Genomic DNA, 27,010 nt, shown 5'->3' on the forward strand with positions numbered 1-27,010 from the left:
GTGCTTCCTGGGTAAAACGGCAGACGTCGAGAGGTGATGGAAGGCGAGATTCTTCGCGCGGCGTAGCGCCAGGGAGTAGAGGCAGAGCTGGGACAGCACTGTACAACGCCGTTAGTTACAGTGCATATGCCACCCGTCACTCGCTCACCACATGTCGACATGTGACTGACATCAGTCGTCACACGCCACCGCAACCCAAATTCACCGCTGACCTCCCCCCCGCTAACCGCGACCTCGCTCCCCCTCGCGCTCTACGCTATCCTATCCTCCCCCCCGCACTCTATACAAACCCCCGTCTCTCCCCTTCCCAACACTCATCCGCCATCCTCCCACAACCCTCCGCGCCGATCCCGCCCCCTACCCCCATCCAACCACCCACCCCCGCCCAATGAAGCTCCTCATCCTCCTCTCCGCCCTGGCCCTCGCCGCCTCGGCCTCCGTCCTCAACACCTCCGCCCACCAGATCGCCAAGGGGGGCAGGTGCAACTCCGACCCCACCGGCTGCTACCCGGGCCTGTCGTGCGTGGGCAACCCGGGCAACAAGAAGTGCTTCCGCAAGCGCACGGCCAACGAGAAGTGCGGCAAAGACCCGTTCTGGGTCTGCGCGGACGGCTTGACATGCTCGCGCGTCGGCCGCTGCGCCAGCACCGCCGGCGTCAAGGCCCGCTGCAACAACCCCGGCGACGTCTGCGCCGCAGGCCTCGTCTGCGTCGGAAACCTCGGCAACAAGCGCTGCTTCCCGCCCCGCCTCATGGGCGACAAGTGCGGCAAGGACCCCTTCTGGACCTGCCAGGCCCCGCTCATTTGCTCCCCGAGAGGCACGTGCGCCCGCCCGAGAGGCTTGAAGAAGTCGTGCAACGCCCCGACCGACGTCTGCCGCTCGGGACTCGTCTGCGTCGGTAACGTCGGAAACAAGAAGTGCTTCAAGCCTGTGAGGGTGGGCGACCGATGCGGAAAGGACCCCTTCTGGGTCTGCGCTGACGGCTTGAGGTGCTCCGCCGCCGGCCGCTGCATCTATTCATCCTTTATTGTCTAACTTCTGCAACTTCCGCTGCATCAAGGGATGAGAGCCATACATACACACGTGGTACACGTACAACAACGCGATTAGCGCACCTCAATCGCCGCCGCCCTACGGATGCCTAACCTCCCTCTATAAGGTAGACAGGCATTAGGCATCAATAAACCTGGACATCGATTTTGCATCACAAAGGGCGTTGACACAGCAGGCGAGTGCACCGCCGCCGGCCTGTGGTGCGTGGGCAACCCGGGCAACATGAAGTGCTTCCCGCCGCGTCTCCTCGGCAAGACGCCGAAGGCGGCGTCTCGAGTGTGTGTGACGGTAGAGATGCGCACGAGCGCGAGGACAGTGCGCACGAGCGCACGGACGGGTGCACGTAACCTTTTTTCGTAGATCATAGCTGGCGCTCGCGCTATTGAATACGTTGAATCGCAACGCGACTCATGCATAAAAGGCTCGACTTCTTAACTAGAAGAAATAACATCTGAAGACTTCCCCAGTACAGACAGGGCATTGCCTGTTGCATCAGAAAGATTAAGATTGGAAGGCGGCATGCCTCAAGGCATGGAGGGAGGTCCTGGACGAGCGTGTGTTTCTCACGTGTTTCTCCATGTCGACACGGTAGGGCCATCCGCGATGAGCGAAGAAGCCCCCGGCGGATGCACCCACCCCGGGGCCCTGCTCTTAGCGCCACGAGGTGACTCCAAAGTCCTTTTCCTCCCGGCAATGGTGCGAAATTTCTCAATAGTCTCGGAGCCACTCAGCGCGGAAGCCAGCCTCGGCGGGCGATTTTCCTTTGTTGACGTCGCGGTGGGTGCTGAGAATTTCGCGCGCAAAAGTTCGTGCGTGCCAGCGAGTCGCTCGTCTGCCATAGTGGTGGATGCAGTAATAACATAGAGGCAGCAGCCCAACACTTCATGCAGAACAGCATTGCATTCCTTTACTCCCCTTCTAGACTTGTTTCGGTACGAAAAGGTGCACAAGAATGGTAACTGACTAAGCAGGTAGTTGATATGTGATATTCCTCAGCTAGCAGCGTGTAACCTACGTGAAAGTCAAGAACACTGAATTCGGCGTAGTTGGTTTACTTTCATGCTATCACTATCCCTGAAGGATGTATTTGTCCTTGATTGAAAACCCTATCTCTCTATCTCCCGCATTTGCGCTCGATTTCCGTTCAATGATTGGTTGCATTCATTTTCTCTATTGTATCTCCGATGCTACTGCATTTATTATGTCTGTGAACCACTGTTAAGTTCGATTTAGTTCTCAATCGCCCCCACTGATAGTAAGGCGATAAGTTAGGATCTTTCTACGGTTTAGGTGGGTCTACGTAGGATTATGTGGTATATATAACGACCAGTCTGAAGCGCTACAAGTAAATGGTACGAGATCTTCACCTTGTCAAAACCCATCTTCTTCCGTTTTCTCGACATCACTCAATATTCCTGTGCTTCTGTTTATTGTTTATCTCGATAATCTGGACACAATGACCGCAGATCTCCCCAGGAATCGGAAACTGATACCCCTAAAATGGTATACCGTTACAAGATGGAATGCAAAGGAGAAGTAGCATCGAGAAAAGTTCGATGTTCTGCCCGAGGCGACAAAATGCTACCGCACAAGCACTATGACCCCTCAAAACAACCACGTACATCACAGACAAACTACAGTAAGAGAACTGCTGGGCATCGCGGCGAAGTACCGCATGCATATCTAACACATCGACATCAAGTCGGCGTACATGCATGAAAAATTCGCGTACAACGGAAGTGAAACGGTAGACGTGAGACAACACGGCAGATTCTTGGCACTTACAAACAAGACTGCCAAGGAGGCAAGCTACACATGAACACATTCGGGACGCCATTCGCTGACCACACATATCTCTCAGCAGTCTTCGCCCTACTACGACAGGAAAAATGTTACAATATGGTGTGAAGCATTGTCGTCCTTGCCACAACTTCCCCAATGGCATGTAGAGTGACAGTTCCATTCTACCTGGCATGTATCAAGTAAGGGGAGATGAGCTAAGACGATATTGTAATTACCGCCAACACCAAAACATCTGTACATCTCCCGGTAGATTTGTTGCCAGTGCTGTACCATTTTATTACGAGCAACTACTTGAAAATAGTATAAAAGGTAGGCGATCAGGAACCTACAGTAAAAACTAAGCACGAACCCACAAGCTCAAAGGAAACTGTTTCAAAACATTCAAGCAAGGCGGAGCAGACCTGTGCCTCTGGTCCAAAAATTGGCAAAGACCTCATAATCGCCGCCGTCAAAATGGATGATTTTACTGTAGTCGTCACCACTGCCACACTCAAAGACGCGTTCGCAACCGCCTTATCCAAAGCGTACAATATCAAGCGCTTGGGTGAACCCACAACCGGCCTCAATTTCCGAGCGGGTAAGCGAAAGGACAACGCGGAAATTCAAAACCTCCTCGTATCATATGCAGACGCTGATTGAGCTGGGGACATCATGGACCAGAATTCCATATCAGGGACCCTCCACACATACAACGGAACACCGATATGTTGGGGGTAAGAGAAGTTGGCGACGATCGGGGGAACAGTAGAATCGGAGCAGAGATAACTTTAACGGAACAAGAAAGTAGAGCAAGAAGTGGGAACTGGTAACTCCTGCTTCCTAACTGAACTCCACTAGCAGACAGACAGCTTAGGTACAGAACATATTCTTGGACACAAGCTTCATCGTGAGGTTGGAATAAGCAGCATGATACAAGTGGAAACAGAAAGATGAGATGAGACATGCAATAGAAACATTGCATGTAGGTGACAGACATAAGACACGTAATACATTGCATGTCCATGATACGAGATGGACACGACACAACTGAGTGATACAGTATCGTCATATGCCATTTCAAAACGTCCAAGTGGACATCATAACAGAAAGGACTCGGGGCTTGAGCGGTCGTGCGATAAAATGTTCGAACGTAATCGAACCAGAAATATGAGGAGAAACTTATAGGAAGATACAGTGAACCCCCCGATAAGGATCATTCTCCATATGGATATCCTCCGTAAACGGATAAAAAGTCGAGCGACGGACTCCGTAGCTTACAAATGTTTACCAAAAAACAATGTTTGTGGAATATTCCTCAATTGGATATCGGGTTCAATGTGAAATATGCATATCATACAGACCTCTCCTACTCAAAACGTATTTTATGGTTACTTTTGAGCGGCCAAGGCACAAATTACCCCATAACCGTTCATCCTTTATCAATCCGTTCACAATCTGCTCAATAAATTCCAATCCCCGTCTGAGGCTTCGCAATTATCATCATTCTCGACAAAAACATCTTTCTAGCATATACTCCTGTTGGTCCTCCCCTAATAAATCTCCTCTGATCGCAAACATTGCGTGTTTTCAGCACCGTAGCCATCTGCCCCCGTCAAGCGACAATCGTCGATGAAGCGCTCTGAGCTTAACCTCGCCCAAAAGCCACAAATATGTGCAGAGTTCCAACGGCGCAAAAAAGCAAGGAACAGACGTCACAAAGCGCCCTTGCGAGGTGGGCCTCAGTACAGTTTTCCCTTTCTAAACCTCCTGCTCAAGCTGTCATGTCCGGCATCATCAACGGAACGTATGGTTTTCGTCCCGATATCTCTACAAAAAGTTCAAGCGCTCCGCGTCAGTTACCAGCCTATATCTCGAACGCGGAGTCTCAACTTGGGTCTCTGCCCAATTTGCAAATAGGGTAAACATCACAGGTCATCTTATAACTACGCAAGCAGAGCGCATTCAATACATTTAGATACATTTTTAAGTGAAGCACAGACATTCTGAGAGATGCACCGTGACACCGTTATGATACGGTCTCCGGATGTGAATATCCTCCGCAAATGGATACGGATTACGTCCACCGAGCGTATCCATATCGAGAGGGTTCACTGTAATCGGGCTTATGATAACTGTGGTACAACTCTCCTCAAACCCCAGCGGGCGAGAGGCTCGGAGGATGAGCCGAGGGAGCTCGCGACGCGAGACGCGCGGCGCGCGGTTACCGAACGGTCGGACTTGCGAAAAGGGAGTGGCACACTGGCCGGTTACGCGCAGTCGTCCCGAGGTGCTAGATCGGAGACGACCGGTAACGGGTTAGAAGCCAACGCGCGAGAGAATACCGAAACGGCAGTACGTAGGCGCGAAAGGGAGGGGGGCAAGTCTGCCCCCCGTGTTTACTGCGAGGACGGTGTCCGGGTCTTAACCCCTCAGAGGGACGCCCGGGACACCTGTCCAATACAGTACCTGTCACTTACTGTGGACCAGGTACTGTACGCGATTGAAAATCTAGCGCCGTCATTACACTACCGCACGGATCCTCACACTACGCGCTTGCATTACACTGCGCGCGCATTATCCCCACACGGTTCCTTACACTACACGTGTACCCAAGCGTACACCTGTCACTTGCTGCGCCCATTCGGTAATCATGCGTATTACACGTGGGCCACGGTGCCCCGTGCTCGCTGCGCGCGGCCGCTCCTACTGTACACCGACCGCGGATCGGTCGTTGTACCACAGACCCCCTTCCTTATCTGTCGCCACATCCTCGTGGCGACCACATTTCCTTCCCAGCGGTCCCCTCGATCTCTTCCACAACCTGTGCGTGCGATGACCGGACGGAAGCTTCTTCGCGCGGACGAGCACGCCTCGTGGCTCTTCACCGACCTGACGGTATATAAGTCGGGTATATCGTCCGATTCGGATAGCGCGGCTTCTGTCTCCTCCCACGCGAACCCCCCAGAACCACCAACTCCTACACAGCACTCCCCCACACTTCACCAACACTCCTCCATTCCTTCCCCAGACGACGACATTCCTTTATCCCAACTCTTCCCACGACCGACCATGGACCACAGCAACACCCCCGTGGACGCGCTTCCGATCGGCGCGCCGTCGAGCCCCGGAAGGGCTCCGGCGTTACGCGGGTCGACTCCCGCGTTTCAGCCGCAGCGCGCTCGCCGCGGCGGAACAGAGTCGACCACCAATTTGGCCGAGCCCGCGACGCGCTCGCGAGCTGATGCGTCCGATCCGGTCGCTGCGCCACCGATAGAAGAACGACCGACCTGGCCCTCGCCGCTGCCCTCCGAGGGCGTGGCTCCAAGGACGGTTGAGGCGGGTCCGGCGTACCCCGCGGTACTACCCCCGCCTCCCATGTCGCCGCTGCCTGCCGCGGGCACGGCGTCGCCAAGAGCCGATTTCGGTACTGTGCGCGAGACGCTGGCACCGCCGGCTGTCCTGCTCTCGCCGCGGGCCGAGCGGGGGTCGGCGCTATCGCCCGGGCGGGCCTTCACGACCCCCAGCGCGCCGAATTGGCTGAGAAGTGGCGTCAAGTCCGTCCGGTCGCTGCTGCCCGGGTCCTCGATGGACCACCGGCGGCGGCGAGCCCGGCGACGCGCTTCCGGTCGCAAGCCCCCGATGACGGTCAACGAATACGTGCGGCGCCGCCTCTTAGACTCGGCGCGATTCCAGCAGTCCCTGGGAATCATGCCATCGTGACTCCGTCCGGGCGGGGTAGCGTGGCGCAGCAGAATCGGGCGGGCGCTTGGCAGGCCCGATGGCGACACGTGCCGTGCCGTACACCCGCCGCGGGTGGCAGCGACTTGCTCTACGTCCGGTGCGGTGGGGAGGAGCGGTACCACGTCACGCTCCTCAATCTATTCGGTCGGTACAGGCGCTACGATGGCGTCGTGCCGGACATTCGCTTGGTGGCCTTCCCGCGCCCTTTCGACAACTGGTACAGCATCGCGGACCGCGGCCGGTGGGGCGAGGACGCTGCGCGGGAGAGTCGGCTGCGCTGGCGCCGTGCAGATGACTTCTTCCACATGTGGCACAACACCGAGTTTTTCTCGGTGCCCAGCGCAGCGCGGCGAGGCCTGTATCCTTCGCTCCCTCCGGACTGGCCGGACCTCGAGGCACCGGAGCATCTTTGCGTGCCGACGCCGAGTGCGATGGCCTACGTCGCGGCGCATTGGTTGCCCCGCGGTCGAGCGGAGTCAGCCGAAACGGAACGTACGCGCACGCTTGTGCGCGCGATCGTCTTGTCCGAATGGGCGGTGCTCGCGTTGTTGTGCTTCCTTCGGGCTGCCTGCGAGGGGTTGCCGTTCTTCACGAGGTGCCCCGACCCCCGGTTGGCTGCGAGGCGAGACGAGCCGCTCGGTGAGCGCGGCGTGCTCTTCCGCCTCTCGGTGGGGCTGATTGCCCTCATCCGTTCGGTCGGCGTCAAGGAGATCCTCGACGGTACCGCGTACGACGCGGCGCGCGCGGAACAGCTACTGACCTTCACGGCAAGTCTGGACTGGACCGGCCGGCCGGGCTTCGTATGGTTCAGCTGGGCCCGCGGCTGCGCGTTAGACATGCCGCCTTGGGTCAGCGACGAAGCGGGCGCGGTCGGCGACGACGCGGCGTACGGAGCCGTTGAAGCGGAAGGCGTTTACGAGGCACCGGCCGATGACGGTGGTGGGTCCTCGCTCGCGATCGCTGCCGATACGGTGGCGCCTGTCGCTACGCCCGCGCTACCCGCTCCCGGAGGGTCCACTCGTGTGGGCTCCATCCAGAGCGACTCGCCAAAGGGGGTCGCTCAGGAGCGGCGCGACTTAAGGCGTCCGGTCGGTGAGGCGGGATTTTCGGACCCACCCCCGGTCACTCAGCATATAAGCGCGGTGACCGGGGCCGAAACCGTATCGCGACCAGCAACGATGCCGAAACATCCCACAAGTCAACCGCTCGGTCGAGTTCCCCCGGAGCGCCTCCGGGAGGAGGCCGCGCTCGCGGCACTGCAGTACGCTTGCTCCTTTGAGGGGGCGGACGCCCCCTCCTCGGTCGAGGCGGCGCTACTGCAGGCGCGCGATTGGATGCTCCGGGTTCGGCAGCTCGAGAAGACCGTCGCGGTGTTATAGGAATCCTCTGCCGCGGCGACGCGCGAGCGTGCCGAGCATCACGCCAAGTTGCGCTCCGTACAGGACGTCCTTGCGGTGGTGAGCCAACGCCTGGCCGCGCCCCCGATGTCTTCGTCGACAGTCGGGGCCTCGCGCCCCGCGCCCGACGACGTCGAACCGGCGCCCTCGGCGAAGCGCTCGCGCCACTTCTAGACACCGGCTTGCCGAGCGTCTCCTCCCTTACGTAGTACAGTAGGGGCATTGCCCGGATTAAACGAAACCGATTATCGGTGCTCTTCTTCCTCGCCAACTTGCGCAATTAAATCGTACTTCGGGCTACGCTTCCCCCCCTCCTAAGGTAAATAAAAATCGTAGCCCGGTTCCGCGAACGGTATTGCACGCGCGCGGGCGAGACGGAGCCGATGGCACCGACACTGGAAAACCGCAAATCGGACCGCTTTGGGCCGGAAACCATCGATGGACGTCGCCCCCTTGTCGGTTTGATCCTGTAGCGGTGCGCGTGCGAACACGAGCGTCCGAGCGGTTCGGTGTGAAGCCGCGAAGCGTCGCGTTATGCCTGCGTAGGTTCCCCGCGTTGGCGCGTGCGCCAATACCGATCGATAAACGGTTGCGGGAGCCTATCGGCGGGCTCGTAGGTGTCGTCTGAAGCGGTATATCCATACCAGCGGACCTTGTACTGTATCCCACCCCGCGCGGTACGGTGTCCGACGATGCGGTCAACGACGTACTCTGCGCTCGGGGCGGCTGCGGGGACTTCCGATTCGGTCGACGCTGCGGGGGTGACGATATCCCCCGGCCCGCGTGGCATCTTCGTCACGCGGTCGATGCTCACGCGATTCTCCACGCCGTCCTGTTCGATCGGGACCGTGGTGTCCGTAGCGGAGCGCACGCGAAATGGACCCTCTGTCTTGGGTAGAAGCTTGACAGAGAGGTCGTCCGTATCGGTCGGACTTCGCGCACGCGCGCGGCGCTCGACGCTTGTCAACGGAAGTGGTGGGCGGTCCACGTACACGAAGTCGCCCGCCTTGACGACCGGCCGAAATCGGACCTTCTTGTCCAAATTGTCCTTGTACCGCTTTTGCGAAGCGGTAAGTTTCGTCCGTGCGCGGTCGAGAGCGTCGCGGAGCTTGCGCAGCGTGGCCCTCTTGTACTGAACCGGGGTACGCCGGTCCTCTAGATGGGTCCCCGCGCCCTGCGGTACAGTTCCGGGAAGGATCAATCCAGACGGTGGCCGCGTCAACACCAGGTCGAACGGAGTGGTCTCCGTCGACCGGTGGACCTGCGTATTGTACGCGAAGGTCAGCGGCTGCACGTAGTCGTCCCAATCGCGCTAGTTCTCCTCCACGTAATGTCGGAGACGTTGCACCAGCGTGCGAGTGAACCTTTCGGTTTGCCCATTCGTCTGGGGGTAGTAGGCCGTCTTGAGATAATGTCTCACCCCCAGGAGGGCGCATACCGCATCGAAGAATTTAGCAGCGAACTGCGGACCGTTATCGGTGAGCACGTAGCGCGGCGCTCCGTAGACGTAGACCCAGTTGTCTAGGAACGCATTAGCGACGACCGAAGCGGTGGTAGTCCGTAGCGGTATGCTGCGCGTAAGCTTGGAAAACTGATCGGTAATAACCAGCACGTGTTGGTTCCCGTGCGCGGTCTTGGGCAGCGGGCCCAGGAGGTCCATCGCCACAAACTCCATGGGGCCCGCCGCGGGGAACAGCTTGCAATCCTTCTGGTTCTTGACAGGCGTCCCGCGGGTAGCAGCGCACGACGCGCAGTTCCGTACGGTCGCAAACGCATCGCTGGCCATGTGTGGCCAGTAGTACTCCCTTCGCAGGGTGTAGTACATGCGCGTTCCCCCCGGATGACCGGCTAACCTCGGATGGTGTGCCAGGTACAGTACCCGGGGGCGTAACCGATTCGGTACCACGCGTTGTAGGGTCCCATCGAGCGGGGACTTCCTTACAAGGAAACCGTAGCGGTCGACGTCAAACTTAGAATTAGGCTCTCCGACCGTTTCGGCAGCGACGCGACAGAACGCGTCGTCCGCCTGCTCGCGTAAGAAATCTTCAACCGAGATGGACGCCACGTCGCGTTCCTCGGGAGTTACCGCAAGCGCGTGAAATCCGTCCGGACGGTCTTGTGTCGGGTCCCAGTGCATCTTGTCCAGGAGGGGCTCGCTGCCTTCCTGCGACTGGACAACGAAGCACAGGACCTCGTCATCGACCGGAGCGGTGTCTCCGCCGTCGGTGCGTAGGCGCGAGACGCCGTCCGCGAGTTGGTGCTTGACGCCCGGGCGGTACTGTACGTCGTAGTCGTACTCCGCCAAGCGTAGGCGCCGGCGTGCAAGCCGCCCGGAACTGTCCGCCAGATTGAGGACCCAGCGCAGGGCCTCATGATCTGTGCGGAGATTAAACGTGCTTCCGTACAGGTACGGCCGTAGCGTGAGAATGCTTCACACTACGGCCAAGCATTTCTTCTCGGTGGTCGTATAGTTGCGATCCGCGTCTGTTAGCGCGCGGCTCCAGTATCCGATCGGTAGGCGACACCCGTCGGGCTGCTCCTGTAAAAGGGCGCAGCCTACTTGGTGTCCGCACGCGTTGGTGTCCAGCGTGTACTTCTGACCGTAACGGGGCAATGCGAGGATTGGCGGTGACACGAGGCGCTTCTTCAGCGCCTCAAATGTTTCGTATTCCGCATCGGATAGGACCCCGAACTCGAAGGGCTGATTTTTGCCGGTCTTCCGATTAAGCGGTGCAGCGATCTTCGCGAAGCCCTTGACGAATCTCCTGTAGACATTACACATACCGAGAAAGGACCGTAGCTCTGTTTGGTTAGTTGGCGCGCGCGCCCGCTCGATCGCGACAACGTTGCGACGCTCGACCTCCAGCCGTCCCGATCGGGTAACATGACCCAGGTAGGTAACCGACGTATCGAAAAACGCGCACTTCGATAGTTTTAGCGATACGCCGGCGTCTTGTAGCAAGCGTAGTACCTCGCGCACGTGTGCCATATGTTCCGTAACGGTTCGCGAGTAGACAATGACGTCATCAAGGTAGACCAACGCGGTCTTCCATTTCACGCCGGACAGGATGATGTCCACCGCTCGTTGAAATGTCGCGGGCGCGTTTTTGAGGCCGAACGGCATGCGTAGAAAGCGGTAGAGGCCCGAATGCGACGCGAACGTTGTTTTATCGCGGTCCTCCTCGGCGATCTCCACCTGCCAATACCCGCTATTACAGTCTAGCGTGGTAAAGACAGTGGCATCGCCGAGCGAGTCGATACATTCGTCCATGCGCGGTAGTGGGTAGGAGTCGCGAACCGTAACGGCGTTTAGCTTGCGGTAGTCCACGCAGAACCGCATGGTCCCGTCCTTTTTAGGGACGAAGACCACGGGGCTCGCCCACTCGGCCGATGTCGGTTCGATGACTCCAGCGCGCAGCATGCGGTCGATTTCCTTCTTCTCCTTCTTGCGCGCGATGGGTCCGGCTCGGTAGGGTGCTTGGTAGATCGGCTTCGCACCGGGCTTCAGCTCGATGCGATGCTTCGTAGCATCGATCTTACCCAAGTGGCCGGACCACATGTCCTTGAACTCGGACAGCATGTCCATAATTTCAGACCGGACAGTACTGTCTTCTGCACCAATATGGACGTCTTCTTCCCACGAGCGGGTCTTCTCCGCGTCCGTATCGGTCCGCTCATCCGCGTTAGCGGGATTGCCACTGTGGGCGTCGTCCGTTTCCGGTTCTTCGCGTCGCGCGCCTTCTCCCGTAGCGGTGGTGGATTTAATTCTGCCATCGTCCGTAACGGGTCCTTCTCGTCGGCCACATTCCCCCGCGGGTGAGGAATTCATCCTGCCTTCGTCCGTAGCGGATTCTTCTCGTCGCGCGTATCCTTCCGTAGCGGTGGAGGATTGTCTTCTGCTCTCGTCCGTAACTGGTTGTTCGCGTCGCGCTTGTTCCTCCGTAGCGGTCGAGGAATTATTTTTGTTCCCTCCCCTTTCCTTAGCGTCGGCCTCTCCGGGGACCGGCACGCCAAGTGTCAGGATGTGTGTGGGGGATGGCAACGCGAGACCAACAACGGTATGCTTGGGGACGTGGGCCGCGCGGCTTCCGAAGTTGCTAACAAGCACCGTAAACGGCTCGCCCGGGAAGAGGTCCATGACCCCCTGGGCCATCAGGCATAAATTCTTATGCGCCGTTTTGGGGTGGTTTTGCAGGAAGCAAAGCCCTCCAACCGGTGTTGCGACGCGTACCATCGCTTGGGTCATCGGGGGTATCGTGACCCCCTTGACCACGCGAATTTTCCGTGACGGTACGTTCGTCGGACACTGCGCGCGCTTCCGGTCGGCCGAATTTTCCTCCTGCGGGAGCTGCTGCGACGGTCCCCTCGAGGCCATCCTGCGGTCGTGTCTCGAGGGTGTGACTCCCGTCAGCGCTACGGACGGCGCATGATGGAACAGCACCTTCCTCTGCGGTGGCAGGATTGCCTTCACGTGGCGATCCAGGAACGTGGTTCCGATGATACAGTCCACCGCGAGGTTGGTGACGACCAAGAACGGCACGCGCGCGACGAACTCACCAATCCGGACGTACAGTTTGAGCTCGCCGAGGGCCTTCATCGACCTATTCGAAGCGTCGATGAGCGGCGGGCTCCGCGCGGACTGGATGGCAGCGCGCCACGGTTCTGCCACACAGCGTAGGTGGATTAGATTCGGGCCGGCGCCCGAATCTAGAACCGGCGTGATGGCGCGCATCATCGCGCGTCGTTGTCCGACCGTTGCGGTGACCTTATAATTTTGCTTCTTGAAGAAGCAAATTGCCGCTTCGTCCGTTCGGCTCTGCGATGGCGTGCGTACCGAAGCGGTCGACGGGGTGCCTTGTTTATTGAGGCTTGGCACGGGGAGGATCGTCGACGCCTCTACGCGTCCTCCCCGGCTTCCCCCGTCAACCCAAGGTCCTCGGGCCCCTCGTCCGTCAGCGGTGGCGCGGGTTCTTCCGATTGGACGGCCTCGCGCGGCTCGACCACGTTGATGCCCGTGGGAGCCTGCGCACGCAAATTTCGCCACGCGGTCGGCGGTTGACGCTAGAACGGCGAGCCTGGGCGGAGACCTTGACGGATCCGAAGCTTTTAGTAACTGGCCTCGCGGGCCTGCAAAAGCTTCGAACGCAGCGCGCTGTCCGCCACCACAGGACATTGCTCCTGTCGGTGGGTCAGGTCCAGACAGAACCGACACGGCGGGGGTCCAGGTAATCCTTGGTTGAAGAACCGGACCCGCTGGTTTTGTACTGGCCTTCCATACGAATGTGCGCGCACGTTACCGTGTTGGGCGGGCGCCACCGGCGCGCCCGCCGGGGACGAGGCAGGTGCCGGATGGTAGCTAGTCGGCGGCGAGCTAAGCGAGCTCGGCGTCGCCGACTGGTCCGTCACCGCCAGTATCTCCTCCGTTTCGGTTCCGCGTGCTGTCGGGAGTTCCGACAGGGACTCGACCGACAGCACGGGCCTTGTCCGCGCGTTGCGCGTGAATCTTCTTACCGAATTGGACGGTGCTTGAGGCGACGCGAAGGAGGTCGCCTGTCTTCGAGCCGAGCGGTGCGTCTCGCCTATCGCTTGCGCGTAGCGTGCCACCGCTTGGTAGTCCACGTCCGGATGCGTGGCGAGATATTTCCGCACCTGCGCGCACGTCGCTGGCAGAAGTCCCTCAACAAAAAGGGACTTCAGGCGCCTGTCTGAAAATACGGTTCCGCAGCGCAACGCCTTGTCCCACAACTGGTTACTGTACACCTCCTCCGTCATATTAGAGCTCTGACGGAAGGAGGTGACATCACCGACCGCTTCGGAAATAACCTCGTCGGTTGCGTACGTGCGCAATAAAAAGTTAATAACTTCCGCGTAGGTTTCGAGCATATCGCGCTGCTCCGCATCGACCGCCATGGTGTTCCCGTGTAGCCTGGACTGGAGCAAGGCGTGAGCCTGCCCAGTCAAATAGAACTGGAAACACCATTCGGCCGCGCCTTCGCTGACCCCATTGTGGTCGCAGGCCATCTTGAAGCGCGCGAGGAATCCTAGCACCGCGATTGGATCTTGACCACCGAATGTGCGGGTTTTCAGCTGGACGTCCAACTTCTTCCGATATCGGTTAACTCGCCGCGCGGTACTCGCGTCGTAGCGCGCGCTGCGATTTTCCAGCCTATACGTGCGGTAGTCAACGGCCTTGGTGAACAGGTCGTTCAGCGGCCTGATCACCGGCAACCGTTTCGGATCCCGCCTCGGGGCAGACCGGCGGTCTCTGCCCCTGCGATGGCGGTCTCCTTCTCCGCCGGGGCTACTGTAGCCCTCCGGATCGGAGTCTTCTCGCCGGAACCGACGTCGGTCGCGCGCATTGCGGCCTCTGCGGTCGCTTCTGGGCGATCCGTCCGACTTGGTGTCCTCGTCATCGGAGGGGTATCCACCTCCTCCGGCATCGCGGTATCGCGTGTAGCGTCCGTCGCGGTTATCATCGGAGGGGTAACCGACCCCCCCGGCATCGCGGTATCGCGCGTAGCGTCCGTCGCGGTTCTTGCGCGTCGCCCTGTGGCGACGTCTTGTGTCTTCTTCCTCGGAGGGGTTTCCTGTACCCTCCGAGGTGTAACCTTGAGCGCCGGGTGCGCTTCTTCTGCTCGACCGATACGGCTGTCGCTTTTCCGTCGCGAAGCGCCCCAGGCGGTTTTCTGTCCCGCGGGGGCCAGCCGTATCGGCGAGTACGGGAGGGCCATTTTCTGTGGGCCCTCCTGTAGCACCATAAATTGGTGGGAGGTAAATGGTCTTACCCTCCGGGTGAGGGGCCATTGTACCGATCCGGGGTGCGGCGCCGATCGGTTCAGCGTGCGTTAGCGTAGCATCCGGAGCGGTTGAGTCGCGCTGTTCGCGTGCGTCGACTCCTGCTCCGGCGAAGGTCGTGGCCAGACGATTGGCCACGGCGGAGCTGATCGCTCCCTTTAGAGCCGTACCGGACGGGGATTCTTCATCCACAGTGGTGAGCGCGGTCACCACCTCGCATTGGACTTGAGCGGGTAGAAGTTCGTCCAAAAGCGGTGGTATCGCGCTGCGTACGTGCGCGTCCACGAGAGCGGGCACCGTTCGGTCGAGGCATACGCGCGCTACCTGGGGGAGTTCCGTAGCAAGGAACTCCTCGACCCAGGCCTGGATGCGCGGCTGAATCGCGTCGACCATCCATTGGACGCGATTCTCAGTGCCTGCCGACCCGGCCGGCGTAACATCCGATGCGGACGCTCGCGTGCGGCCCGGTCGCGGTGGCGGTCGCAGCAGGGCTTCCGGGTTCTCCACCCGGGGCGCGGTGCGCCACTGCCACTGCGGGTGCTCAGACGCCCAGAGGCGGAGTCTGCTCCTTGATCCGGTCGGTTCATCGTCGAATACGCTTCGCGATCGACGCGGTGATTTCTCAACCTTTTCCGTCCGTACGGTTCTGCGCAGAGCGGGCGTCAAGGCGCGCGGCTCTACCTCGAGAGTTGTACCCCTCCACAAGAGTACCAAAATGTGGTACAACTCTCCTCAAACCCCAGCGGGCGAGAGGCTCGGAGGATGAGCCGAGGGAGCTCGCGACGCGAGACGCGCGGCGCGCAGTTACCGGACGGTCGGACTTGCGAAAAGGGAGTGGCACACTGGCCGGTTACGCGCAGTCGTCCCGAGGTGCTAGATCGGAGACGACCGGTAACGGGTTAGAAGCCAACGCGCGAGAGAATACCGAAACGGCAGTACGTAGGCGCGAAAGGGAGGGGGGCAAGTCTGCCCCCCGTGTTTACTGCGAGGACGGTGTCCGGGTCTTAACCCCTCAGAGGGACGCCCGGGACACCTGTCCAATACAGTACCTGTCACTTACTGTGGACAAGGTACTGTACGCGATTGAAAATCTAGCGCCGTCATTACACTACCGCACGGATCCTCACACTACGCGCTTGCATTACACTGCGCGCGCATTATCCCCACAAGGTTCCTTACACTACACGTGTACCCAAGCGTACACCTGGCACTTGCTGCGCCCGTTCGGTAATTATGCGTATTACACGTGGGCCACAGTGCCCCGTGCCCGCTGCGCGCGGCCGCTCCTACTGTACACCGACCGCGGATCGGTTGTTGTACCACAATAACGACATTCTTATAGAAGGTCTCTCAAGCAAAACATCACAGCCCTATCCATTTGTGAGGTTGAATATATTTCAGCCACTCCCGCCGCTCAACAGACAACTTGGATCCTCCGCCTGTTCCAAGACGTTCACAAGCAACCGACCACACGAACCACGCTCATAATAGTTAACCAGCCCGCCATCCACGTCGCCAACAGCACGGGACGGACAAAGCGCAGAACATTCATGGGTATGCGGCACTACCATCTCACCCACCAGGCGAGAAAAGGAACAATTGCCATCTTTCACGTCCCCACCGACGAACAACTAGTGAATATCCTCACCAAACCCCTCCGCCGACAAGCCTTCACGCGCCTCCTCCCCAAGCTGCAGCTCACAGCACACACGACTGCAGACGCCAAGACTGCAGCACTGTCGAAAGGGTGAGTGTCATGAGAGCCATAAAACAAATGTCGACGCCGCAACAGCAATGCCTCAGCATTCATAAGGGCCATTCGTACACACGTGGTACAAGTACAACAGCGCTATCAGCACACCCCAATCGCCGCCGGCCTACGGATCTTGAGCCTCCCTTTATAAGGTGGACAGGCATTAGACACCGGTAAATCCAGGCATCGATCTTGCATCACAGTCTGCGCGATCTGTTCATTAGTCGGTCAGCGGGTCACGGCCACGCATCCCTAATTGCATCCGAAAACATGTACCACTGTGGTGAAAACGCACAATTGGCAGCAAGTGAGTCGAATGACTGCGAGAGGGCTTTCGCTTCGACCCCAAGGTGCCGATGCGGGCTGAGAATGCGGCGGGCGGGGTTGAGAGTGCCTGGTATTAGCGCAGAAGACCATGGCGATTGACTTTACCCTTTGTGAACACTTTTGAGACATCTCTACCTTCCTTCCCTCTCTCTATCGTTCTACCTATGGTAAACTACTGCGCTGTCCATTGAATTCCAACATACTAAGAAAAGGCGCGACCCTTCACTAAACTGGGGTGATCCCTCACACACTGTGTACCGCGAGTGGTAACCGTCTTCGGTAGCTCGCGGTATCTGCAACACTCCCCCTTTTTAAGATGTGGAAATTGCGTCCTTAGGACTGGGTTGCGTGCGGAGGATCCACTGACCGACCGGATGGTCTATGATTCCATCATGTAGAATGCGATCTAGAACTTCATTATTGGTCAATTTAGTGAGTGCATCGGCCGGGCTGGCACTAGATTCAATTTAAGCGACATCGCTGACTTCCATTCGCTCATAGGCTTCCCGAACAGCCTTCGCGTATATCTTCGACGTTTTTCTGTTGTAGTTGTACTTTTGGTGACGACGTCAAAGAAACTGAGAGAGTCGGTACACATGCGGAGCGGGAGAGATTTGCAGAGCATGTGCTCCAAATCGTATCGAAGTGTGAAGGCGAAATCCATCCCATCAGCGCGCTCATGGATTTCTCGTTCTAGCACAGAGCATACGACACGGCAGCTCTTGTGACAGCTGTAATGTAGGATGTTGCAACGGTTGTGAGCGCCACATACCAAAACAATGTAGTCCAACTGTGTGGACAAGTCTTCGTTATTAGCGAAGGAAGAATCGTAATAATCGCGGAGTTGTAGAAAGCTGGGGTCTACCCTTCCCCGGCAGGGTAATTTGGAAAAAAGGATAATTTGGAAGAAGTCCGAAAACTTACTAGCAGACCGGCAATCAGTACACTGAAAGGCAGATAAACAATTCCCATGTGTAAAAGTGTCCGATAGTCATCGGACGATCGTATGAGGATACAGTTTGCGCGCATTTCAAATCTCAAACATGGCGGGAAGGGCAACGTACGTGTTGGGTACCGACATAACACTGATGGTCGTATTTGGACACCCTGCTCCTCCCCGAGACTTCTCACGAGAGTATTTTCAGCCATATGCCACAATGGTGACTCTCTCGATGCGTAAGCAAACTCGAGAGGCACAGAGAAGGACTGCACGAGAGGCGACGATGCGGGAGAATCGCCTCAAGGCGGTTGAGCTACTGCGAAAACAACACAAGCTCAAAGAAGTTATGTCTGTGTGCTCTCTATCGGCTGGAACAGCCCTGCGCCTTAAGAAATCTGTTCCGTCAGAAGACACGGCAGTGCTGGAAAAAATGCTGGATCCAAGAGCACATAGAGCAGGTAGACAGCCGGTTCTCACTATAGAAGAAGAGCAACTAATCAAAGATCGCATGAAATTCATTGCCTCACGAGGCTTCGCCATGGATGCCAGAACACTTCGCAGTGTCATGGCATCAATTGCCACGGACGGCCGAAGAGGATTCGAAAATGGTCTGCCTTCTGCTGACCTCGTCAGGGCTTTCAGAGCACGCAACCGGGATATTACTTTCAGAAATGCTGAGAACAAGGAGCGAGCAAAGTTCAGGGGAGAGAACTACTATCATGTAAAAACGTATGCCACGGCACTGCAGAAGGTTGAAGCAGCCAACCCAGGCATTTTTGCAGATGGAGACAGGCTGTGGAGTATGGACGAGACTGCCGTAGATGCCGAATTTGGGCAGCGTGTGAAAGTATTCGGCTCCTCCCACACACATCATGGCGGTTTTCGGTCCTCCTCCGCCAATGTTGGGACTGGTAAACATTTGAAGCTGTGGTTGTGACTTCTGCAAGTGGAAAATGTTTACCACCTTTCTTTGTTTTTGCCGGAAAAACATTATGTCTTCCTGGTTTGACCCGCTCCCCCACGAAATATTTAAAGATTCCCAAGGACATCCGCAATGGTTGGCTACAAACGGATGGTTTCCGAAGGATGCTGCTATTTTTGCATCCCAAAATGGGTCCATGGAGATGGGCTTGAGACCTTTTTTAATGGAACATATCGATAGGAATGTGCGGAAATTTGTGCCTCCAGGCAAAAAGTTTGCTCTTTGTCTTGACGGGCATGCGTCGAGAAATGGGTACGAGTAGCTGGAACTGTGCGTGAACAAGGGCTGCGAGGTAGTACAAAGTCCTGCCAACACCTCCCACTTCTTGCAGCCTTGCGATGCAAATATTACCAAGTGCTTTAAATCTCATGTACGATAAACACGAGACCAGTTGTGCGAAAAGGCTGTGATTAACCCGAGATCAATGCGTGTCAAGCTGATGGTTGGCGTTGCATTGTACCGGGAGCTGTCACGTGGTGTGGTGCAGTCCTCATTTGTGTCCACCGGACTTTGGCCAATGGACTATCGTTTTCTAAAACGTTTTGAGACAGGCAAAGTTCACAGAGACGAGGAAAAAAATAATTCCATAAAGTGCATTGAGAGGGCTGGGCCTGGTGCTCGACTACCCTCTGTTATTCAACGAACTGATGCCAGAACTGTCAAGAAATTACAGAATGTGATCGAGTCCGTAGAGCAGCCATCAAAAGCAATTGCTAAATTGTCCTGCATTCTGAAAAGAACCAAACTGTTAACAGCATTTTGCTCTCCGTGGCTCGTCCTGTAGACATGACCAAGCTTGGGACGAGTCGTGTGCACATAGGAAAAACAAATACATCCTTGCAGTGTGGCACTCCTGCAATTTTTCTCACACATAGCGATATGATAGCGCAGAAACGCGAAAAAGAGAACATGGCTGCTACGGAGAAAGTAAGAAAGGAATTAGAAAAGAGAGAAAAAGAACGTTTTCGTCAGGAGACAATTGCAGCTAAGGCCAGAGAAAAAGCTCAAAAGGCTGTACAGAGAGAACAGAATGCCAAAGACGCCACAAAAGCCAAAGCTGCGAAAGCTGACGCAGTTGCCTCCAAGAATCGTGAACGAGTGGCGGCGAATGCATTCAGGTGCACAAAGAATCGCAAAACTACAGGCAAAAAAACCGGAAAAGCCCGACCTACATGCCAGTCAGCAAGCGGCACTGGCAATGATTGCGTTACACGCCAAGGAGACGTAGTACATGATTCATTTTGGAATGGCATTTGTTCCAAATTACCCGATTCGGGCCTCAATTAGTGTTCTGGGTCCGTGCATAACAAATTGGACTTTTCACTCGTGATGTCAAACACGTTCAGATATTTTTGTGACACTCGTGTAAAGTTGATCTCGACCTTTGCAACGGTCAGTTTTGTTGCCAAAACAGACAAATATTTCTTAACTTTGCCCAATAAAAATCATAGTTTGTTCCAAATTACCCTACCGGGGAAGGGTAGTTAGGGCTGGAGGGGGCCCACTTCTTCTTTGCGACAGGGTCTTTTTCGTAGCAGTTTTTTCTTACGCCTCCCGGCCCTCTTGACCGGACGCCCGCATGGTGGCGGCAAGGCTTTGGGAATTTGCAGGTTATGCCTCTTCGCAACGAGCTTCTTTGCATTCCATATTACATCATCAACGCAAGCTTGCGAAGGAAGGTAGTAGTCAACATTTTCGTATTGTTTAACTCAAGCTGCCGCTAGGTGGCGCTATTCAATAAAGCGATGAACATTGCTTGCTCTATGCTTCTCGATTAGAACAGCAATTCCATGCCAACACGGAAACCTAGAACCGTCTGTAGAGTATGCACAGCATAATGGAGGGGTTTGGGGAATCTTGCTAAGTGTGACATGGCGCGGCACAGTTCGGTTCTGCTGACTGGCTACTGTGGCCTCCATTTGAGATGTCCCATCTCAGAAACGGACTGAGAACTGATATACGCGCGCTCGCTGAATTAGGTGGGCGAGGTGTTTCTCTGTTCGGGGCGGGACCGGAGATGAACAAGATAGGGCGCTTTCTTGACGACGCAAAAAGTTTGACCTTCGTAAAAGAACAACACTCGTAAGCATCTTCTGAGGCTCAACCGAACGTATATTATTACTTAGGTCCGCCGACATTTGGCTTTCTGCTCCTTGCGACGTTGTGACAAGGTTGAAAATTTTGTGGTACAACTCTCCTCAAACCCCAGCGGGCGAGAGGCTTGGAGGATGAGCCGAGGGAGCTCGCGACGCGAGACGCGCGGCGCGCGGTTACCGAACGGTCGGACTTGCGAAAAGGGAGTGGCACACTGGCCGGTTACGCGCAGTCGTCCCGAGGTGCTAGATCGGAGACGACCGGTAACGGGTTAAAAGCCAACGCGCGAGAGAATACCGAAACGGCAGTACGTAGGCGCGAAAGTAAAGGGGGCAAGTCTCCCCCAGTTTACTGGTGGGGACGGGTGTCCGGGTCTTAACCCCTCAGAGGGACGCCTCGGACACCTGTCCCAGTATACAGTACCTGCCGCCTAGTGCGTACCAGGTACTGTACGCCATTAAAAAACTAGCGCCTCAAATCCTAATTACCGCGCGGACGCTGCAGCTACACGTGTGTACTACTGTACACACGCGCTGCTTACAGACTACTGCACGGATGCCACGTGTGATAGCGTACACGCGTCATACTGGTAGACTACCGCTTGGCCGACACGTGCACTACTGTACACGTACGCCAGATTACGACCGCTCGGCACGCGCGCGCTCCCTACACGTGGGCACACCCGCCCACGTGTCCACCGTGCACGGCCGCACTGTTAATAATCTCCCCGCGCGCGCGTCCGTCGTTATACTACAAACTTGACGCAACGTTGCGTTACGAGGAGATACGCAGAAAACGTCAAAAAGAGGTGTTAATCCCTCTTCCACAGTGGCTAGGTGTCGAATTGCCTTGGCCATAGTTTGAGGGAGTACGCGCATTTTGAAAAGATTATGGAAAGCGTGGGAAAGAAGTAAGATAGCGGCAACGGGGTGACAAGAGTGGCTTGATGGGGCTTGATGAGGTGAATGCTGTCTGCCGTGGAGACGACAGATGGTAAGGGGGAGGACAGCAGCGCAGAAATCATGCTTGAGATATCCCCACAATTATCCTCCGTTCTGGAAATGTCGTGCATGAGATCCCTAAAATCCTCGGTTACTGGTCATTTTACACTACTATACCGGCGACACGCTTCGCCTTTGTTGTTTTGGACGGGCGACAAACGAGATCCGAAGGTGACATCTCGCTTTTCGGGTCCATCGTGCTGCTGTTTTTTCTCCTTTCGCCCCGCTCTTGCAACAACAATTCATGCTTCGGACCCTGTTCACAACAGAAAAGTCAATTTCACCCGCCTGTTGGCACCAAAATGCACCTGATCGCCCCCATAAAAGCAAAATCTTTTTGCTACAGGCCGGCCAGAACTTCTGTCAGGGCTGGGGGCGCGACCGTGGAAAGCCGGACATTCCGGACAACTTGCGCGCTCTCCCGCTTCTTTTGCGGGTGCCAGCAGAGAAAGAACATGGCCCCGGCGCATACTATGCGCCGGGGCCATGCAAGCGCGCGCGCCACTGCACCAGTATGCGGCGCATACCGGTGCACTGGCGCGCGCGCTTGCGCTACTGCTTCTATTTTGGAGTTGTAGCAAAACTGCAGTCGGCAGTGCGTCTGAAAAATGTCTTGCGGCCAAACTAACTATTGAGAGAAATTCTTTTCTAGATGAAATAAGTAGAAGGTCACAGTAGACTTCGGGGCGCGTCACTAGAGATGTCAAAGGGCACACGGTGGAAGAGAGGTACGGTGGAAGAGGGGTAGGGTAAATGGGAACTGCATAGCCTTCTGAAAATCTCTTGAAAGAAAATAATAATGTCACCGGAGGTCCGTCCAGATCCCCGTGTGGCAATCCTCACCATCTGACGAAGGTCGGCGTCGTTGCGTTCTAGTCTAGAGGTTAGATGAGGTGAAACAATGAGGGCAGTTCCTCAGAAGCAAACCATGCCGTAAGATACCAATCGACAGAGGCCAGCATGAGAGGACATCTCCTCACAAAAATCCTGGCGGGAAGCGATTCAAGTCACTACACGTGTTGCAGCAAGTTGTAGCGGTTGTCCGTTGGGCACGTTGTCCTGGAGCAGCAATAGCCAAAAAGCTTTTGGTCTAACCATCCTGTTTCAATGGGAAGATAGTCTTCTCTGCCACGCCGACTTTTCTATCACGAGGATTTCAACGGAATGGAATGCAGAGGTGACAGGGTCTGAGGGGTTTCTACCCTGGTCCCGCAAACTGCAAAAAGGAGATGCTGTCGATAAATGGAACGGCACTTATTGACATTTCGTCAAGACAAGAAAAGTGTAGATGACTCATTGAATATTGTCAAACCCTGTTTTGAATCTCTTTCTCTTCCTTTACTAATCTATTAATCAATTACTCATGGAAGTGGACGTTGCTCTTTTTCTGTTAAACCTTTTCTTCAGCCCAACCGAAGTTTGGTGTACATGCATATCAACCGACATTGTTGCATTTACTGAGAGCATTGTAAACGCAAAGCCCATGCTTGCTCTGATATTGGAATGCTGACAATGAACGTGTACATTCAGAAATCCTTGCTGGTGTCTACACGTGTCCAGCAATGTGTACAGCAATGCCTGATAATATCAGGCATTGCTGTACACATTGCTGTGTGTTTTCTCGGTTTGGATGCGGCGACGGTGCTACATGCCAGGCCTACCTTCGTAACAAATATACGTTGCGGTAGCCAGAAGAACAAATGGCAGAGCAAGTGGCAGACAACGTTGCTCATGACTGTTACCTTTGCAGCGAGAGCAGAATGTCCTCGTAGAAAATCGTACGGGCTTGTAGGCTGACTGACATCTGGTCCTAAAAGATTCTTCCGTCTTGCCCGGGACGACAGGACTGCACACAGCATGTATTGCCATGACGGCTACGATTTTCGGCGGACAACGAGGACATTCTGCTCTCACTGCAAAGGTAACAGTCATGAGCAACGTCGCCTGCCACTTGCTCTGCCATTTGTTCTTCTGGCTACCGCAACGTATATTCAATTAATCATCTACACTCTTGTAGTGTGCGCTGTTGTCTGAAACGTTTGCAGGATGATATTCAATTGAGAGTTGGAACGAAAGGCTCTGGTGTGCCGGAAACGGTAGACAACATATTGTTGCGTAGTTTAGGCGTTCGGGGACTGTGAATTTGATCCAGCGGGAGTTTAAAAAAGCATCGGCGGGAGTTTTGCATCACTCATCTGGCGAAACCGCGTCACGCCACCGGGCTAGCTGTCGAGGGTTGTAGCGCGGCGGCAGGAATTCGCAGTCGGAAGGGGCGGCAGGGTTGGGGTAGGGTTGTGTTGTGACGGGGTTTGACAGGCGGCGGCGGCACAGATTTGCAAGGTAATGGGTGCAAATTGGATAGACGCGTTCGGTGTCAGAGTTGCGCGCGCTGGAGAAGCGGTGCTGCAGTGATGCGGTATCCAGAAGTAGACTCCTACAGCGCGGGGATATCGGAGGGGGAAAAGCAGCGGGCGTGAGAGAGTAGAGCACATAACATTATGGATGCATGTCGACGTGTGTGTTTGGAAGAGTACAGCACACGTGAACGATGCACGTCGGTCTCCCTCGCCTGCGTCGACGCGGCCACGGTGGCAAAAAAAGAAGAGTGAACCAATGGCCGCTGGCGCGGGTCGAGGCGAGTCGAGATAGTGGTGTGCTGTAGGAAAGTGTAAATGCGAGCAAATGTCGGACGAGGCGATGGAGAAGTTGAGTAGGGCGGCGGCAAAGATGATGCGAGCAAGGAAGACACTGAGACGCGGATTGATAGGGCGGGTGCGACGCTGATACAGAATGCGGGCGGGCGACACAGCGGGGCACTATGGCGTGTTAGATGAGTGTCTCCCTGTCGCTGGAGTGGGGTAGTGGCGTCGCGCTAATGCCGAGAGACTCAAACTATCGGGAGGGGTTATTGGGGCGAGCGGAGGAAGCGAGCGGAGTAGACAGAGATGCGCAGCTTGTTCTGCGTTTACTGTCGTTTTTCCCTCTACCCTCCCAGTCCTTTTATCCTCGGGACTAGGAGTAACTAAGTTACATGTAGCAGTAGCCGAGCTCACTGAGGTCAGTGAGCTCGGCGATCAAGATCATGGGCTTTGGTCGCGATCGTGCGACAAGCACAGCATAAGTGACATCACTTACTCTCTGATTGAGGAGAGAGCGGCAAATTGGGGCCGTACAGCGGGGCACTGTTTTCGAGGGATTAGATGGCGCGCCAGTCCGCGGTCGCAACGCCACGTGCAATCGTCCGTGTGGGCCACAGGGCGGTTGGGAGTCTGCGGCGGTGGCGGTGCCGGCGAGGTTTGCCGGAAAGGTACAGCATGCCATGAATTAGTAGCTGAGGGTGCCGGGATGGACGATGGAACGTAGTTGCTGTGCACGCTGCGAGGACGGAAAGGGTGCCTGCCATTTATCGGATGGATACTGGAGATTCGCGACTTCTCAGGCGGTCATCTCTCGCCCGGTGGATTGATGCGGTTGTTGTAACTGTTTCTCTCGGGGGTACATAGAACGGCGTCGGTATGTGCTTCCTGGGTAAAACGGCAGACGTCGGGAGATGATGGAAGGCGAGATTCTTCGCGCGGCGTAGCGCCAGGGAGTAGAGGCAGAGCTGGGACAGCACTGTACAACGCCGTTAGTTACAGTGCATATGCCACCCGTCACTCGCTCACCACATGTCGACATGTGACTGACATCAGTCGTCACACGCCACCGCAACCCAAATTCACCGCTGACCTCCCCCCCGCTAACCGCGAACTCGCTCCCCCTCGCGCTCTACGCTATCCTATCCTCCCCCCCGCACTCTATACAAACCCCCGTCTCTCCCCTTCCCAACACTCATCCGCCATCCTCCCACAACCCTCCGCCCCGATCCCGCCCCCTACCCCCATCCAACCACCCACCCCCGCCCAATGAAGCTCCTCATTCTCCTCTCCGCCCTGGCCCTCGCCGCCTCGGCCTCCGTCCTCAACACCTCCGCCCACCAGATCGCCAAGGGGGGCAGATGCAACTCCAACCCCACGGGCTGCTACCCGGGCCTGTCGTGCGTTGGCAACCCGGGCAACAAGAAGTGCTTCCGCAAGCGCACGGCCAACGAGAAGTGCGGCAAAGACCCGTTCTGGGTCTGCGCGGACGGCTTGACATGCTCGCGCGTCGGCCGCTGCGCCAGCACCGCCGGCGTCAAGGCCCGCTGCAACAACCCCGGCGACGTCTGCGCCGCAGGCCTCGTCTGCGTCGGAAACCACGGCAACAAGCGCTGCTTCCCGCCCCGCCTCATGGGCGACAAGTGCGGCAAGGACCCCTTCTGGACCTGCCAGGCCCCGCTCATTTGCTCTCCGAGAGGCACGTGCGCCCGCCCGAGAGGCCTGAAGAAGTCGTGCAACGCCCCGACCGACGTCTGCCGCTCGGGACTCGTCTGCGTCGGTAACGTCGGAAACAAGAAGTGCTTCAAGCCTGTGAGGGAGGGCGACCGATGCGGAAAGGACCCCTTCTGGGTCTGCGTTGACGGCTTGACCTGCTCCGCCGCCGGCCGCTGCATCATTTCACACTTTGTTGTCTAACTTCTGCAACTTCCGCTGCATCAAGGGATGAGAGCCATACATACACACGTGGTACACGTACAACAACGCGATTAGCGCACCTCAATCGCCGCCGCCCTACGGATCCCTAACCTCCCTCTATAAGGTAGACAGGCATTAGGCATCAATAAACCTGGGCATCGATTTTGCATCACAAAGGGCGTTGACACAGCAGGCGAGTGCACCGCCGCCGGCCTGTGGTGCGTGGGCAACCCGGGCAACATGAAGTGCTTCCCGCTGCGTCTCCTCGGCAAAAAGTGCGGCAATGACCCATTCTGGGAGTGCCATTCACCGCATTCCTGCATCGGCGACGTGTGCGTGGAACCGTTCTTCTGCGACGAGGACGGGTTATCATTCCTCTCGCCTGGAAGATGTGGCTGGGGTACAGTCAAGCTCCGAAAACGTTTGCACAGATGCCGAGGTTTCCTTCGGACATGGGAAACGCCGCTTCGGAGCTCTGGGCTTCGGTTGAAATTCCAACCAAGTCCGACCCCCTCCGCCACGTCTTCCCCGTCTCCTATCTTTCATCCCCTCATATTCATCCCCGGTTTCCAAGGCACCCTCCTCCCCCAC

The 27,010-nt window shown here is 56.6% G+C and overlaps 1 protein-coding gene across 1 annotated transcript; it reads right to left on the reverse strand.

Moving 5' to 3' along the window:
• Positions 1-280: 280 nt before the first annotated feature.
• On the reverse strand, positions 281-26,725 carry CHC_T00004028001 (hypothetical protein). Its single transcript, XM_005715663.1, has 3 exons — positions 26,621-26,725; positions 1,210-1,249; positions 281-1,014 (listed from the first exon to the last, which is right to left on the reverse strand). The coding sequence occupies exons 1-3, from the start codon at positions 26,723-26,725 to the stop codon at positions 281-283; spliced, it is 879 nt and encodes a 292-aa protein (XP_005715720.1).
• Positions 26,726-27,010: the final 285 nt, after the last annotated feature.

Source organism: Chondrus crispus, genomic scaffold (assembly GCF_000350225.1).
Source record: "Chondrus crispus Stackhouse genomic scaffold, scaffold_21, whole genome shotgun sequence".
Classification (NCBI taxonomy): domain Eukaryota; phylum Rhodophyta; class Florideophyceae; order Gigartinales; family Gigartinaceae; genus Chondrus; species Chondrus crispus.

Excerpts from the sequence above, each read along its gene's own strand:
- CHC_T00004028001 (XM_005715663.1), bottom strand. The coding sequence starts at position 26,725 with ATGGCACTCCCAGAATGGGTCATTGCCGCACTTTTTGCCGAGGAGACG. Across the intron at positions 1,250-26,620 it reads CACCACAGGCCGGCGGCGGT|GCCGGCGGCGGTGCACTCGC; the intron begins GCACTCGCCTGC and ends CACGCACCACAG. Across the intron at positions 1,015-1,209 it reads CTGCTGTGTCAACGCCCTTT|ATGCAGCGGCCGGCGGCGGA; the intron begins GTGATGCAAAAT and ends AAGGATGAATAG.